The 17,763-nt window shown below is 36.8% G+C and overlaps 1 protein-coding gene and 1 long non-coding RNA gene across 3 annotated transcripts in view; one reads left to right on the forward strand and one right to left on the reverse strand.

The window, feature by feature from the left end:
* LOC125279041 overlaps positions 1 to 17,763 on the forward strand; it is a 100,450-nt gene that overhangs the window by 69,282 nt on the left and 13,405 nt on the right. The window lies entirely within an intron of this gene.
* flrt2 (fibronectin leucine rich transmembrane protein 2) overlaps positions 5,737 to 17,763 on the reverse strand; it is a 45,366-nt gene continuing 33,339 nt past the window's right edge. The window contains exons 1-2 of one of the 2 annotated variants that reach the window (XM_048208504.1): positions 13,845 to 14,605; positions 5,737 to 11,498 (exon numbers count right to left, since the gene is read on the reverse strand). In XM_048208504.1, the coding sequence (XP_048064461.1) occupies positions 9,106 to 11,094 (1,989 nt within the window). In that variant the 5' untranslated portion in view covers positions 11,095 to 11,498; positions 13,845 to 14,605 and the 3' untranslated portion in view covers positions 5,737 to 9,105. Of the gene's footprint in view, positions 11,499 to 13,844; positions 14,606 to 17,763 lie in introns of those variants that run through there. The other variant, XM_048208505.1, reaches the window with a different exon arrangement.

The raw sequence follows: 17,763 nt of genomic DNA on the forward strand, positions 1-17,763 counted from the left end.
AGTTTTGGATATTTCCTAGACAACATATGAATTAATTCCCATATGAAGTAATTACTTTCAGGTGGATCGGGGAATTTTGTCAAGGCTTATTGTCTAATGTAACCTATCGCTGGGCTAATTGTGATTAGCAATGTGGATCATTTTAAGAGACCATTCAAAGGATGGCACACACATCTATCGCTGTATGTTTGTTTAACATTTAAGCTAGCTAGTGCACTGAAAGTTGGCGACTTTTCACCTATAAAACAGAAACTTGCTGATTTGTACTAAATAAAACCAACACACCATTACATATGCATCAATTATTTTACCTGATATGAAGTGTGCACTGCAAACATGAGTATTATTTATGATCGTCTCCGTCCAGTCTGTACGCCGTATTGCTTTCAACCACAATTATCTTTTTGATTTCTGTGAAGGAATGTCTGCCGGGATCTGGTAAAACTTTAGTTTTGAGCCAAAAGTCCTGTTCCTTCTATTCTGGCAGCCAAAAACACAACAAGACGACATTTTAAAGTCAAAACCTCAAACTTTTAGCGCGCCCGCTATGAGTTCTTATTTATGTTTTGCCTCCAGCTAGAGCGGTGACATCACAGTGACATAGGCGGTTAAGGGGTCTATCTGTTTTGTACACTCTAAAAATAGCTGTAAAAAAAAACAGTAAAATACTGTCTTTTTTTTTTATTGAAACAGTAATATAAAATAAAAACAATGCAAAAACAATGCATTCTGGGTAATATTATTTGTCGTTTTCAAGAAAGTATAGGCTACTTTCTCGAAAACAACAAATGTACATCCCCCACTTTTTTATTTTACCTTGAGTAGGAGGTTTGTTGACCTAATTTCATTTTAAGGTATATTTAACTAGTTTTCATAGCTCTGAGTTGAGACGCAGAATAACAGACATCTAAACAAGCTCGACAATCGGTTACAAACTTTGTCAATGTGAAATTCTGGGCAGCCTGTATTTAGACAGCCCTTGTCATAACATTTTGTAGAAATTCCAGATGTATCTTATAGAAGAAGTAGGAGGAGGAAAGAAAATCCATTTTGTTGATGTTCAAAACAGAAAAAAACTGAAAAATAAAAAGACAATTATTTATGCAGGAGAGAAACTTGTTCAAAGATTGTTTATCGGGTTGTATGAAATAAAACTACATATCAGCATCAGCTTGTTGTCTGTCTCAAAATGTAAAAACAGACATGAACACTGCAGCGGATTTACAAGTTGTAATACAAGTTAAAAAAGACGACAGAACAGGCATGGCTTGAAGTAAAACTACGGTTTTGCATTTTAATGTGCAGTACAACCCAGATATTTGTCAAGAAACTTCAGGCTTGGTGGTCGGAACAAAACGTCTTGTGGATTTGAGGTTGCTCAGCTGTGTTTGATTCCACTCATTTCCAACCTCCAAATAAGCTTATGGAGATTGATTGAGCAGAATCATGAACTTTTGCTCTAGACAGATTTAAAGACATGTACTCATTCTTCATGTACCTATAAAATTGCATCTAAAACATCCTATGAGGGCTTCCTACTAAAACAGGACAATCACGCACGATCAATAGTGGCTTCTGCTCTGCGTAATAATTGCGACCCTGTTCAATAAAGTCAACCAGACAAAGGTCCACTAACCTGGCAGATTACCCCAGAGAGCAGAAAGATTCATTTTAGCCTTCAGCTCTGAATAAGGAGAGATTCAGGGGTACCAGCATCAATTCATAGAAAATACACCACCTCACAGTTCCTTTCAAATAGCATATTACCCGTTTCTGAATTCTCTCAGTATGAAAGCAAAAGAGATGACTATAGTTTCGACAAAACATCATTTTCCTTTTCTTTGCTTCGAGGGAAAATATGGAACTGAGAAGTGTCTTTTGCAATCAGTAGAATCAGACAGCTGTCTGCTGACTTTGCTGCTATAAGTCTCCGAGGCAACTTTTAAAATTGTTTTAAAATGAAAAATGAAAAGTGTAGGTGTGAGACAAATTTTTCCCTTCGAGGAACATCTTTTAAGTGAAGTATAATAGGCCACTTGGTACAAATCATCAAAACAGTAAAATTAATATTTTATGGGGCCCCGGTATTCAGCGCGACAATCTGCACCTTTACGACTAAAGGCTGTGAAAAGTTCTCACAATCATAGTGGAACAGAGAAACTTAGCTAATCTCTAGCTCTCAAGACAATGGATTGACCATAACCGTGAAGCTGAATGTTTTCTTTGTAAATAAAGATATGTCAATGCAAGCTGCTTTCAGTTAAAACAGCTCAAACATGCATTTTAGTCTGAGACTAGCTTAAGCCTTGTCTGTGAAACTGGGCGAATGTGAGTTTATGCTTAAAACAAGAACATATATCTGCCAATGAGGTAAGAAAAATAAAGTCAAAGTGAAAACAGGATTATTATTATTCTTATTTTTTATCATTATTATTATTTTTTTTTTTTACCTACCTCACTGGCAGATATATTTTCTTGTTTTGAGTTATAAATTAATTTTCTTGATAAACAAAATTAATTTTGATATTTTTTTTTCAGTGTACAAGACTTCATGTCTTAAGTAATTTTGCTTCTTTCTTTGCCCTGCACGTCAATTACAGTGTGTGTGTGTGTGTGTGTGTGTGTGTGTGTGTATGTGTGTATGTATGTATGTGTATATATATATATATATATATATAAGATAGATAGATAGATAGATAAATATATACAGGTTTGGGCAGACATACATCAAAATGTATTTAAAAATAAAATACCAAATACCTTAATTTTAAGTGTATCAAAACAAACTACAAAATACAGTAGCCACACCATGTATTAAAATAAACTACTGTATTTTTGTATTTTAAAAATACTAAAAAAATACTTTTACAAGGGAGCATGACATTTCTTCACAAACCTTCTATCAATTGGCCTGTTTGATCGATCCCTTCACCATTACACTGACTCAGTTGATTAAGTAAACAATGTTTGATAGCACCAGCTTTTCTCTGCCTGAGTCAATCAATAAATCTGACATATGCAACCAGTTAAAGGCACAATATGTACAGTAGGGTTTTTGGATTAAAATATCCAAAAACCACTAGAACAATTTTATATAATTTGTTCACTTGTGTACTTACATTATCCCAAATGTTTCCAAGAATTTTTAAATCCAGAGAAATATGCAATTTTAACCAGGACACGGGCTGTGTCCGTGCGTCGCCTATCAATGACATCATAACAGCGTTACCCTTGATTTCCGGTTTTATTTTGTAGAAACCATGGAAACACCAAATATATTCCTCATCTGTCTAATAAAGCATATTATATGTTTTATTTATTCATCGACTGAAAACTAATCATGCTATATAGCTTCTTGTTTAAATCTCATTTTCTTGATTTACTGCGAGTACCATGTTTTACCATGACTAATATTGATCTAGCTTACTGCAGTGTGCAACAGGTGTCTCATAGAAGCTGCCGAGCGAATGCACAGAGTAGCATTATAACAACTTTCAACACAAAAATGTATCTAATATGTTAAAAAGCATAATTATCATAATAAATGGCGTAATGGCATAATAAAAGTTCCGCTGCTCTCGAGGCATGTCGCGCTCATCTCTCATTAGCAATCTCTCCAGCGGTCTCATTCAGCTCCAACATCACTCGCCCTGCTCTGCTTCATATTACAGTAATGTTAATAATCTCATCCATGAACATGATTTCTGCCCGAGTCCCGTCCCGATTCTTTTCCACTGATGTGAAAACAATGCATCCCTTGATTTCACAAAATCAAGGATAAGTGGCTGAATAAGCAATCTCTAGTGGCAAAAATGTACATATTGTGGCTTTAGCAGATCAAATATTCTCATATCCCTGTGATCTCCCAGATGAAGGTTAGTTTTAAAGTATCCAACAGTTTAATGTTTGCAAATGACTCATAATTGTATTTTAATTTAGTTACATAGTGTTTTGTAACGAAGGGCCTACTTTGCATCAGCAACACTGACTCAATGACAAACAAGTCATTCATAAGAAGACAACTGATGGCTCCTGTATTGATAGCAACTAGTTTATAACTAATTAATCAATTGAATGTTAATCATAAATATAGGGGGCTGCTGCTCTGTATAATAGTTTTCAAGAACATTATGTAAATTGGAAAACCATTTAGCCTAGGCTACTAAAAGGAACACCAAATCTTAACATCTGTTCTGAACTCAACAAGTCTGGGCAAACCACTGAGTAAGCACCAATCAGAGGTTGTATTTTTATGATGTCATCATGAGGACTTCTTACAAAGTATTTTACAGTATTTTAAAACTACAAAAATACAAAAGACTAAAGTATTTTGATACAAATACAAAGCCATTTTCATCAACCCTATCAAATACAAATTATAAGATACTATTTTGTATTTGAAATACATGTACTGCCCATCCCTATATATATATATATATATATATATATATATATATATATATATATATATATATATATATATATATATATATATATATATATATATATATATATATAAAAATTCGTTCCCACAAATTAAGAATTTCTCTCGTTTTAATAAATCGTGGAGAATTACTTAGTAATTAATTCCCCATTTTAGTAAATCATGGTCACATTGAACCAATTTGTTCCCTTGCTTTGATATAACGAAAACAAGGGAATTAATTATTATAACGTGGCCACGATTTAGGAAAACGAGGGGACAAATTATTAAATTGTGTGCATGATTTACTTAAAACGAGGGAACAAATTGAAAAATGATATACAAATGTTTTTCCTGCATGTCATGCATGGGGCTCCGTATTCTCAAGTAAATGTATCTTTTTTTTTTTTTTTTTTTCTTTTAGATATTTGTATTGGAAAATGACAAAAATACTGAGTATAGTATGTAGTGTGAGGGAGACACATGAGATGCAATATTTATCAAAACAGTTCAAGTATTGTTAGCTATTTGAAAGGCTTGTGAACAAATGTTTGTAAAATGTGTTTTGGAGAGTTATTTCAAAAGATGTGCAAAACCACATACATTATTGTGTAGTATGCGTTGTCTCAACAGCTAATCCACTTAATGAAGCTAGTCTTGATAAAGCTGTATATATACTGTACATAGGCTGGTTTTGGCTTCTCCAAATCTTGATCAGACATGTTTCCAAAGGGGCATTTACATATTCTTGAATTTGAGGAGAAAAAAATATAATAATTTGCTCACCCTGGTCTCATAGGTATAAGGAACTAAATTATAGTTTTATCCTTAAATGCAATATGGTTTCTGAAACCTTCAAATAGAATGATTATGATAATTTTATGGTGCAAACAAAATAACAATGTTATGTCAGCGTTAATGTCAGCGATTAAAAATAATAAATCAACCATATTTCATGAATTTCATATTCTATGAATCGGATTCGTAAACTATTTTGTATGCCTTGTGAACTGCTTAGGTTTTCGTTTTAGCTTAGCTGTCAGTACTTTAATGCATGTTTATATGTGCAAATATGTGCATTTGCTCAATATGATTTAAACTACTTGAAAGATCATTTAAGTAAAGGTACAAAAAATACGTATGCATGTGCTTCCAGACCACACTAAATTGTCCAAAGCAACTAACATCATTAATTAACAAAAATATTATCACTAGCCAACAGTGTTGGACGTCTAAGGGTGTAATGTGTTAATGGATCACACATCATGGAAAATAAGAAAGTGAGATTTGGCTGTAATGGACAAAATCACTGGTAAATTCTGATGGCTCCTTTATTTTCAAAAAAAAAAGCTTGGGTTCTCTATTTACAACTTGTGCAAAACATTTAAAGGTTTCAAGGACTTTACATTGTAAGTTCAATTCAAGGCACATACATGGGACAACAACAACAGTTTAGTAGTGGAAACAAACAAAAGAAATTAAATGTACGTAGCAATCAAAAGTTCCTTTGGTTCCCAATGGATTCTAATTGCAAAACCCAACTTAAAGACCAAACAAATCACCATATCTTTAAAATGAGACCATATCTTCAAAAATCGTAGAACCACTCCCCATCCACATTATGAAAAAAAGGGAAAAAAAAAGACCCAGAATGCTATAACGCATGACATTTTGTGGTTGTTGTTCAGCTAGTTATGGCTGTTAGAATGAACAGCCAATTGGAAATCGATTTCATTCAAATCCTAATGCAAAACCACGTCAAACGATGTGCTGAAGTCTGTATTAAATAAGTTTTAATTGTGGATATCAACTCAATCGCACAGGTGAGAAAACTTTCAAAATATAACGAAAAATATATTCTTTTAAAAAATAATGAAAGGGACACACAAAGATTAAAGACGTATTCAGCCACATATTATGTGGTAGTGCTTTGTTCAGACTGACCTCACAGTCATTTAGAGTAATTATTCCAAACCAAATCAATGTGCTTTTTCAAGAGACAGATTGACTGTTGGGTAGGATTACGGACGCAAGGCATTGCTCACAGTCCCTTTTGTGTAATACATCCATTTGACTACAGGGCCACTACTGTGATTTTCATCTCATCCATAGAAAATAAAGAACAATGTTCACCACACGAGCGAGGCAATGAGTCACTCTGAATCATAACACACCATTCGTGTCTGGAGGATAGACCTTGGCTTGTTAGCAATGTCATCTATTGATGTCTGTCAGGATGCAGTTTGCAATTGCCCTTCAAAATGTGTGCTTTCCATTCAGTCCTTGCCCTCAAAATGTGTGACTATCACTGTAATCCACAGATCTCTGCATAAATGATGTCAAATCCCTCACATGAACCACATTAAGACATACTGCTGGGTTACAGTAAGGCAATAGATAAAACTGTCCGTGTTTAAAATGAAAAATTTCTGGTTTTGGTAACGACCCAGCAAAAACCCTCCACGCTAGGCCTGAGGACTTCGGTAGAGGGAATGATGTACTGGATAGTGGCACAAATAAGTTCCTCTGCTTAGCCTGCCATAACTTTTCTCTCTGTGAAAATATGTCGGAGAGAGGCTCGAGACAGATTTATCTCACTAACGGGTTAACTCTGCAGCGATTCATTTGGGTCTGCGCCACCGCAACCGCCTCCTCTCGGGGAACCTGAGCCTGACAACCGCACCGGACTTGTGTGGAGGAAGTCTGTTAAAAAGAGTTACGGGTGGCCACAGGATTTGAAATGAATTGTTAATGGTGTACACATCAGTTAAAAGCCTTCAGTTGAGAAATGGAGCCCTAGGATGTTCCAGATTTCAAGGAAAGTAGGGACGGGGTGGTCGGAGCACCCCTGCTGGGATGCTAATGAGAAATACTTTCAAAGCCACAGAAGTGCAGTAGCCCTTTTTTCCTTTTAGAGAGCATTTTGTTTGTGCCACGCACCGAGGCAAACCTTGTGTGTTTGTTGGTAGTTAACCTGTGCAAGCACCGACTGTTAGTCACAGAAATCAAACATCTGTTTGATTTCGAGTAATTCCAAAAGCAGTTTGGATGTAAACAAGTATCCAGCGATCTCGTCTAACCCTTAATGCCAAGCGATGAATGGTTAACTCCGACAATTAGGACCCCCACCCCAACTACAAGCCCCCTCCCAATCCAGAATCCTCCTGCCAAGTGAAAATAACCTCTGATTTTTTCCCCCCTTCTTGGACCAGGGATTATGCAGTGGGGGTTTGAACTCAGCCCACAAAATAAAATCTTGTCAAAGCAAGTAAAGTCTGTGAGTAACAGCGCATGATAAATACTTCTCCACAGCAAGCCTGCATTCCAAACTCGGCTCTCTGTCCTGGAAAACTGGTGCGCCATTAAAAAATAGTCCTAATTGCCCTCATGCAGGGATCTGAAACTCTTTCAAAGACAGAATCTGGCATGTGCCAGTTCTTCTCCATGAAGAGAAGGCTTTTGTTTAAACATTCATTCATCATCCCACCTGATGTGATGCATGATTAAAAAGGGTTTTGGTCAGTAAAGGAAAAGCTAGACAATAATGTGGATGTCGCTGTAGAATGTTTCTGATCACATTCATGTGAGAGAACAGAAATAGATCGAGAGATGGAGCTCTGTGTAATACCCTGGCCTAATTTGTAAATCACAGAGCATGTTCAGAAAGGGCAATTTAAGTATATAAAAGGAAAATACAGACTTAAATTTTAAGTTTTTCAACATTTCTTATGTATTACAATTTATAATTAAAGAAAAAATGAAGCAGATTACAGAGCTCCCTCAGGATATTAATAGTTTACCTCAGGGGTTTAGCTATTATATTACTTAATTTTATGTTTGGGCTGCTAATTGCTTGAAAATAAAGCTCCAGCGCAAAAGCTATTCACATAAAAGTCAGAAATTTAGCAAGCTAGAGTGCCTGTGGTCAATTTGAGCTGCTAGTCTCTGTATGGATTGAAACAAGCTGCCCCCTGGTGGGTAAAATGAAACATAAACATGCCCTGGAAAATGCTTGCACAGGAACCCTTCTGCCCATCTCCCTACCACGATCACCGATGTCAGCCTCTCCTTCTGAGAACTGCAGGGTGTTGAAGAGTGGTCCTTTTCCCTTCAAATGTGATTTCCACAAAAGCTCATTTCCTGAATGACTGCTCATGCTCTCTGCTGCATTTTAAAAGTGCACTTCAATTCCAAAAAAAAAAAAAAAAGAGGAAAAACTCAGCTCCTTTTTTTCTACTGCAGCTTAATCAGCGGTGTTTTGGTTTCCTGACCACTGTTATCTTAACTACTGTTGTGTGAAGGGGTAGCTGTATTTCAGCACAAAGGGCATATTTTGGTTGTGTGGTTTGCAATATTTTCAAGATCTTAAAGTGGTTGAGAGGCAAAAACCTGTGGACTGCACTTGCAGCAGGTAGCCAACGTCTACGGCTTCAAAACATCTGCAGCGTCTTTGAGTGAAACCACTTTGAGCCTCACAAATTACAAAATCATTTCATATTTACTAAGAATAGAAAATATAGCAGAATTCCACATAGTTGTCCACAGTATAAATTACCATGTTGACTGCACCTGGAAATATATATATATATATATATATGTATATGTATATGTATACGTGTATCGTACAGTATATTGAACTACATTTTCTTTGAACAAATGGTTGTAGCATCCATTGAAAAGCATCATGTGTGGCAGAAGTCCACACTGGGAACGTTACTGCTCTTGCAATAAGCTATGCTATTGTTACTAAGGTGACAGTCTCGGAGGCCAATTCCTCCATTAGGTGTGTAGATGGGCTGAATTCTGAAGTCCCCTTTTAAAAGCTGCTCATTGTTTAGCGACACTATCTGAAAGCTTGTTTCAGTCATTTCCAAGATGGAGTTATCCTTTTTGGTGCCAGCCTCGCAGTAGTCATCTTTTCTCCTGCCACGATTGTATTTCCATTTGGACGATGATGACCTGCTTTTCTTGTGCATGTGCCAGCAAAACACGCTTAGAAGTGTCACTAAGACCACCAACACTGCCCCACCTATCACTCCAGCTAATAGGAGTGTTGAGGTGTTGTCTTGTTGGGCAGCCTGCTCAGATTCAGAGTATGTGGATGTGGATTTGGTCTTAGCCTCAGAACAGATAGTATCCTCGCCCGGTCTGTAAGTGTTAAGAGTATCCAGAACGTACACGCAGATGCGATAGATAGACCTGGGCTCCAAATTTGACAGGCTAAGTCTTCGTTGGTATCCTGGGACTGTTCTTTCTCGATGGATGTCACTCATCAAACTCTGCCCCATCTTGACCCAAGTCACCTTATAAGCCGTCACAGTGAAGTAAGACTCCCAGCTCACAACAATGCAGGTAGAATTAACAACATGAAAGGAGATTTTTAAGGGGTCTTCATAAGGAGGTAGGGGACCAGGAGGGAAATGTGGAATTGGGGGAGTGGGGTTGGCTGAGGCGGGATAAAAAGCAGTGGGTGGAATGGTGGTGAAGTGGGTAGTTCTAGAGGTGGTTGTGGTGATGGTGGTGGTTCTTCGTGGTGACAATGTAGATGGATATGAATGGGTTGGCCAGGGATGCAACACGGTGCCCGCCGGGCAGTCAATGGCATCTAAGGTGAGCTCTCGAATTACCATGCCACGCACCCTTTCTGGACTCTGGCACGTAAACCCACGGACATTTATCGCAGCCGGCAGAGACCTGAGCCATGCAATGACCCACTTAATGCTGCAGTCACAACGCCAGAGGTTGTTTCTCGCATTAAGGTGCCTCAGGTTTCTCAAGCCGTCAAAGACACCCGATGGAAGAAACTGTAGCTGGTTGCTGGAGATATCTAACTTCTCCAGTTTACTAAGCCCAGCAAAGGATTTCACTTCAATTGTTTCCATCTGGTTTTCCTGCAGGTTGAGCTTGGTTAGGGATGCACTAGGGAGCAACGGGGGTGGAGTGGTGAGGGAGTTGCGTGCTAGGGACAGTTCTTTGAGGTTGACCAAATCCTGGAAGGTTCCTGGAGCGATGGCCTGATCCTCAAGCAAGTTCCCATCCAGCAACAGTCGCTGCAGGGTGGTGACATTCTGGAAGGCATCCTCGTCAATGTCGGCAATGCGATTCTCATCCAAACGCAGCTCCTTCAGATCTGCTGGTAATCCGATAGGAATGCTGCTCAGGTGGTTTTTGGTAAGGAAAAGAAGCTTGAGGCTGACAGCCTCTCTGAAAGCCCCCTCCTCTACCCCTACAGTTGAGATGGAGTTGTCATCCAGGTGGAGTTCCTCCAGCATGGGTAGCTGGGCAAGTGCTGCCCTTGATATAGTCTGGATGTTGTTTTCCTGAAGGTGCAGCACTCGAATGTTCCTGGGAAGGTTGAGGGGAAATTCATCCAGCTGATTTCCATATAGGTAAACAGTTTCTACAGAGGCAACATTGTGTAGCTCCAATGGGAAACCGGCATTGTTGATCTGATTGTTGTGGAGGAAGAGGGTCTTATAACCCTCTTGCACCCCCAGAGGCACAGATGTCAGGCTTCGCTCATTACAGTAAACAAATGTTCTATCGCAGCGGCACTCCTCAGGACAGGAGGAGATGGGGCTGAACTGCACATGCAAGCTCAACAACACTGTCAACCAAAAGCGAAGAAATGAAGTCCAATCATTATTCCAAAATCCAGCTTGAAACTCCATAATGGAAAAAAAGGGAGGGAAAGGAAATGGCAAGACAAACTCAGTGGTTGGAGGGAGTAAAAAGGAAACGTAACAAATCCAGCAAAATGAAGTCCTTTAAAAGATTATTATAATGTGCAGTTTGCAGATAACCAGGAATTTGAGGAGTAATCCCTTGATAATTTCTAGTCCTTGTCTGGAGATGGGGTCTCATTAGAGTGAAGGGGTTCTCTCACTTAAGCCATCCATGCTGAGGAATCAGATCATTGCAGAACTGCTCTTGCTCAATGAATGACACAAGCAGGGTGTGACTGAGAGAGTGCTGAAGCACTGAGCCACACTGTCCACCTCCCAGCCTGCTGTCAAGTGCTGATGGGCCCCAGCCCCGGCTATTTCCGGAAGATGTGACATTTGGGTCCAGAGACCTGTTTCAAAAGAAGGAGAAATTAGAATACAAAAAGTTAACAACAAAAACATATAGTAGGCGAATAAACCTTATACATTCTTGTTTTTTTCAAAGACTCTGTAAAATGCACAAAAATGATAATCATTCAGAAATTTTAAAATAAATGCCTTGAAAGTGATTAAATCTCAAGACCATGATATAAAACTGAGATGTATTTCACAAATTTTGGTAAATAAATAAATAATAATAAAAAAATAACCTCAAAAGATAAAATAAAAAGGGAAAAAATAAAACATTAAGCAAAGAATATTCTGTAACTTTTTTGTTTATAAAAAGTATTTCCAAGTGCATGGCTATTGCTTACGCAATATTCTCTGTTTACTATATAGCATATGGCATCTTCATTGCGCATCATAGATTATGCACGTCCCGTTTGAGCATAGTTCAAAGGGGGAAAAAAGAGTTGAGGGGGAAGGTGTGACAAATGCTGCCTGTCAAATTAAATTGGATTAGGGTATAATTTAGCCTCTCTACCTGGGGGGAAAAAAAAGTCTAAGTAAGCTGAATGTGCACCAATTTTTATCATAATAAACTTCTTTATAATTGTCCAAGGCAGCTGCTGCCCTTTAATCAAGACTGGGGATTTTTTTTTTTTTTTTTTTTTTTTAACCTGAGGAACAGACAACAGTTTTTTTTTTTTTTTTTGGGGGGGGGGGGTTGTGAAATATGAAAGCAGTATATGTTGACAATACCAAAAACAGTATTTATGCACAGATGTAACTTTTCTGTCAGTCCTGTTTGTATTTTGTATGCTGTCATTGTTACTGTAAAATAACATACTTCTTGGCATCTTGAGCCTTCAAACACCTTTGCATTGGATTGTTGCTTTTGTGACTTGACCATCTGCTTTGTTAACAGAGTTAAGACAATCAATGCCTGGCAAGAAAACGCTTATTTTTACTAAGAAGCAAGCTGTGACAGATGCAATTTAAATATGCAAAAAAAAAAAAAAAAAAAAGGAAATACATTACCAGAAAACAAAACCAAATATATGTTTGAATTTGCATCAAAATGCATATTTGTGAGTATGAAGAGGTTTACAGCAAACTGCCTACAAAAACAACAAAAAAAAAAAAAAAACATAATTGTAAAATCTGATACAGTAAAAACCTGTTAATTGGTTAGCTGTAAGTTACCTTATTATATACAGTAAAAAGTATCTTTGATTTAAGTTAATACATGTAGTTTTACTGTAAAATACCATAAAAAATGATTTTGGAAGTAAACAAAGACAAACTTTTACAGTAAAATATAACACATATATGAATCAAAATACAAGTCACATAGTAAAACGGTAAAAAAAAAAAAAAAAAAAAAATAAAAAAAATCCTAGAAGTGATGTTTCACATTTAATTATATTTTATTTAATAATTTATTATTGAACAATGTATTTATTCTTACAATTCTAATCATTTATTTGCAGTATGTTATGTTACTAATTTTATGCTGTTTGGTTACTGTTCACTGCTTTATTCACACCATGTTTTCCCCGGTGGTGTTTTGTGTTTGTGTGGGTCACACTGTACTGTATGATTATTGAGTATTGTTTATGGAAAGGCCCATTTTTCTTAACGTTGTTTCATCGTGAGGTCTTCCATTTAAACACTTTTATTATTACGGTGCTTATATTTAGTAGGCCTATATTTAAGTTGCACAATTGGTTGCTATATCAGTTAAGAAAATATACGTTGATCAGTAAAATATGCAGGCACCAAAATGCCATCCCTCAAAGGCTGAAACGTTGTCACGTTTTTAATTTCTGACAACCACAGCTAACAGTGCTTATCTTGAGAAAACCGCATGTTCACAGAATAATAATAATAATAATAATAATAATAATAATAATAATAATAAAAAGCAAAGACAAAACAACATAAAAGTTTGTATCGTAGGAAACGTTTCGAGGCAGATCAGGTGAACTCGAGAGAGCAGAGAAGCTGTTGATGTGAATGAATAATCAGATGGTACTCAGAGCCGAGCGTAAGTAAAAAGAAACGGTGCTATGACGCGCATTGATGTTTGACCAGATAAACCGCTTTAGTTATCTACTATTTACCCTAAATATGTTATTCGATATGCTGAAATGCTGCCAAGCCTTAGACTAACCAACGAACACAGCAGTTTGCGGAAAAGTAAAAGCCCATAGTGAAGGCAGAATAGTTTCGGACGAAATGCCTGGAAACTATAAAGGTCAATGCAACTTAGAAGTAGTCATTCGTACACTTTTAACTTAACATGTGTATGTTAACTATAACCTACTCCTGGATTTAGACGGGTACATTTGTTTCCATTAAAATCAGCTTACCTTATCAAACATGTTTTTATCCGTATATTTCAAGCACAAAGAACACTTGTCCCCCTATCCTTGTTCTTCATGCGCTCGGTGAAATGGACGGGACGTAAAGATCCAACGCCATTCCCATAACATGCTGTTCTACCGAATCGGTTCCGAGCTCCTCTCCGCCCGTGGCTCCTCCGGACAGCATACTGACTCCCGTGTGGAGAGCTCAGTGCGCGCGCTCACTACTTTTTTTGCCGAGGCGAATCCCCTCTGTTCCCCTTTCCACGGCTGAGCCCTCGTTTAAACCTTTAATTTACATCAAATTCACATTTGCAAAATCCACTTTCTCCAAGAGTCGGTAAACTCGCCGAAAAAACCCAAAATACATCCACGTCACCGCGTATCATATCATCATACTTCGAGAAAGCGAAACACAAGAGTTCGTCGATTTATCTCCGAGAGATGTTTACAGAGGAAAACTGCGCTGGTAATGATCTGTTCACTGCACACCTCCGTCCTCTCTCTCTCTCTCTCTCTCTCTCTCTCTCTCTCTCTTTCTCTCTCGTTCGGTCGGTCCTCCCACACTGTCCTGAGTAAAGAGATTACAGGCTGGGGTGGAATGACACTTACATTTTAAGTTCCTCATCTTTTTTTTAAGAATATGAGCTTGCTTTCCATATTGATATATTTTACATTTTACTATTTAACGTCAATGTTAAATTAAATGATTCCATATAACACGATTGGGCAATGTGTTACCTACAAAGATACATTTTACGCTCGTAATTTCATATTTACCCCCCCCCCCCTGTGTCGTTCCTAACTTTTTTTTTTTTTTTTTTTTCTCACGATCTCGTTAACCTATTTAATGAGGTGACATTTTCTTATGATTCACAATTTGATTTGTACTGAACTCTAATTCTATACAAAGTTCTATACAGAACTCTAGGGTTCTCGACTTTTAAGGACATTTTTATGCCAAAAATGTTCTATAGCCTAGGAGAAATGTCTAAAATGCATGTAATACTTTCAAGGTTGTTTCAGTTATTCTCTACTTATAATGTATGAGCTGTTTAATTAATACAGTTTAATTAATAAAATAAATTATGCTAAAAAATGAAATAAAACTAAATCTATAAAATGATTTCTTCTAAGAATTCAACTCCTGAATTATTATTATTTTATTTATTTTTTTCAGTCTCTGTTTCATTCACACAAAGTTGGCAAACATAAAAGAATCTCTTTTTTTTTTTTTTTTTTTTCCCTCTGCCTATAGTTTGAAAACCAAAGACAGCTGTCTTTCTGCCCGGTTAGTCATTGATTTGACAGGTAGTGTGTTTGTATGAAAGCACCTTCTAAGGTAACTGCTTTCAGAGATTCTTCCAATAATGTCATGTCTAATAATGTACAACACATTCAATAAGCTTAGAGATTTAAGCACATATATACACTTATGTGTCTTGCTGTCTTCCCACTTCCGTATTCTGCCAGTGAAGGCCTTTTTCAGCCACGTTTTTTTTTTTTTCTTTCAGATACAGCTTCTCTCTCCCTCTCTCCAAGCGTAGCATTCATTAACTATTCGCTCACTGGTGTGCAAGACGTACAGAATGTGCCGATACTGCACTCTGTCAGACTATACATTTTAATTAGGGCCAGATTACTGTAAACGCGACATGATATTTAAATAGAGGCCGACTAACAGTGAAGGGACAGCTTGACGTAGGCCTATATCCAGTGGGAGGGAAAACTCCACACACTTATTAGGACCCGAATGATTTGGTAATCAATTTGCGATCGTTAGATTAAATGACAAGGAAGGGCAGAGAATTATAATCGTTGAACATTGAGAAATGAGTGTCTCCCGCCTTATTGAAAATAAATTGATCCTAGTATCCGAGTTCCATCGTATCATGTTGCGAAGAGCCCTTTTAGTGACTTTCCAGATGTCTTTTATATTTATTTTTATCTTCTAAATGTCAGTGATTGACTGCATCGTCCTTCTCAGTCCACAAAATTTCATTTCAACATAAATCTGTCTGCCGTACAGACAATGAATTATGTACTGAACCCAAAAATATGCAGAAGTAAAAAGAGAGGCTGCCATATTTTACATAGAATCACATTTACTTAAAAACGCTGTCCTGGAGTGTCTCAATCGGCTCCCTAGTTTGATAGTAAATATCCTTCCCAGGCAATCAGCCCCTAATAAAAAATCATATAAACCATTGAGCACTACATTCATGTATCACAAATTTTGTCTTATATTCTTAAGAGGTTCCAAAAAAAAAAAAAAAAATGAGGGTTTGTAAATGATGACAATTTTCATGCAATTTTCATGTTGTTTCTTTCTTCTGTAGAACACAAAAGAAGATCTTCTGAAAAAGTTTATTTCTATGTCTAAACACTGAAGAAAAAAAAAGGTGTAGAAACAATTTTCACTCAGAAATTAGTAAATTTCACAAATAATTACAAATTAATAGCAAAACACATTGAATTAAATGTAATTTTGAAGTAGAAAAACTAAAATAGTATTTTATTGTACTTTAAACAATCTTCAAAATATCTTATTTTGTGCACCAAGTAAAAATTCACGGTTCTCTGTACCAATTTCGGTACCATCGCAAAAACTGTTGAAACTATTTTACTATTTTATTTGAAATGTTATTAACTATTTGAACATAAAAAAAAAATAAAATAAAAAAAATTATCAATCAAAAAGGAAAACCGAAACTAGGACTGCAGATATACAAACCGTAAACAAAGCAGTGTTTGCTTACCATTTTGAATATCAATCACGCTGCTCACTTTCTTCATTCCAGTCGGTTTATGCTATTATGAAAATATTCATGCATTCAAATGATCAGGTAAGATGACATAAAACTATATAGCCTTCTGTCTTTACCGTCTTGACTTCTTTGCTCGCTTTCATCACTTTTGCTTTTATTCTCGTGAACTGACTTGTTCGCTAAGCTAAACAGCCAATCAGAGTTCTCTCTCACTGACGGCCCGATGCCGATTCAACATGCTGAATTGGCCCAAAAAACCCCAACGGCATCCAACTGGAGCCAACGGTGCGGAACAAACCAAAAAATGAAACTGACCAATGCTCAAAAACCATCGGATTGTTGTGTCCCGGCCTTTAGGCTATGTTCAGCACCTGCTCTCTGGATCTACACTCCTGCTATAATCATAAAAAGCTTATTTACATTGTGTTTATACTTTGTTGGTAATAATAATGAAAAGATTTGCAAGTGTGCAGAACTCTAAACTGCGTAGTGAATGATAGCTCCTGTGTTTTGATGGCTGTTGAGCAGATTCTGACTAACTTAAACACCTCTGATTGGCTATTGTGATGTCTGTGATTGGCTACAATGATCAATACTTCAAAAACATGTTGTAAATTGACATCTTTGACGCTCTTCACATTCACCTTACGCAGATACAAACAGGAGTGTTAGAAAGTAGATGTCTGTCAGCGGGCCGTATCAAATATACGTGGTACTCAATATTACCGGTACTGCACTGTAAAAAAAGAATTGCTGGTTTAACTTGAAAAAGTAAGTTACCTAGTTGCCTTAAAATTTGAGTTTGTTGAAATTAAAAATGTTAATTTAATACAATGAAGGCGATTGGTTTAATCAACAGAAACTCAAAATATTATGTTATCTGAACCACATTCATTATTTAAGTTGATTTGACAAATCATGAAAATTATTTTTACAGTGTGCAGAAATGCTGGTATTGTCACATTTTTAAAATGTGACAATACCAGCAATTTTACCGGTACTTTTGACAGCCCTAGTTTAGTGGATTGTGTCCTTGCTAATACCAGAATTTGTGTTAATAATATACTGATTCGCAACAAAGAGAACTAGAGAATGAGCCACAGTGCTACATTACCAGAATGCAATACTAACACAGCAGAGGGTTTTGTTAAATATTT

Source organism: Megalobrama amblycephala, linkage group LG11 (assembly GCF_018812025.1).
Source record: "Megalobrama amblycephala isolate DHTTF-2021 linkage group LG11, ASM1881202v1, whole genome shotgun sequence".
Classification (NCBI taxonomy): Eukaryota; Metazoa; Chordata; class Actinopteri; order Cypriniformes; family Xenocyprididae; genus Megalobrama; species Megalobrama amblycephala.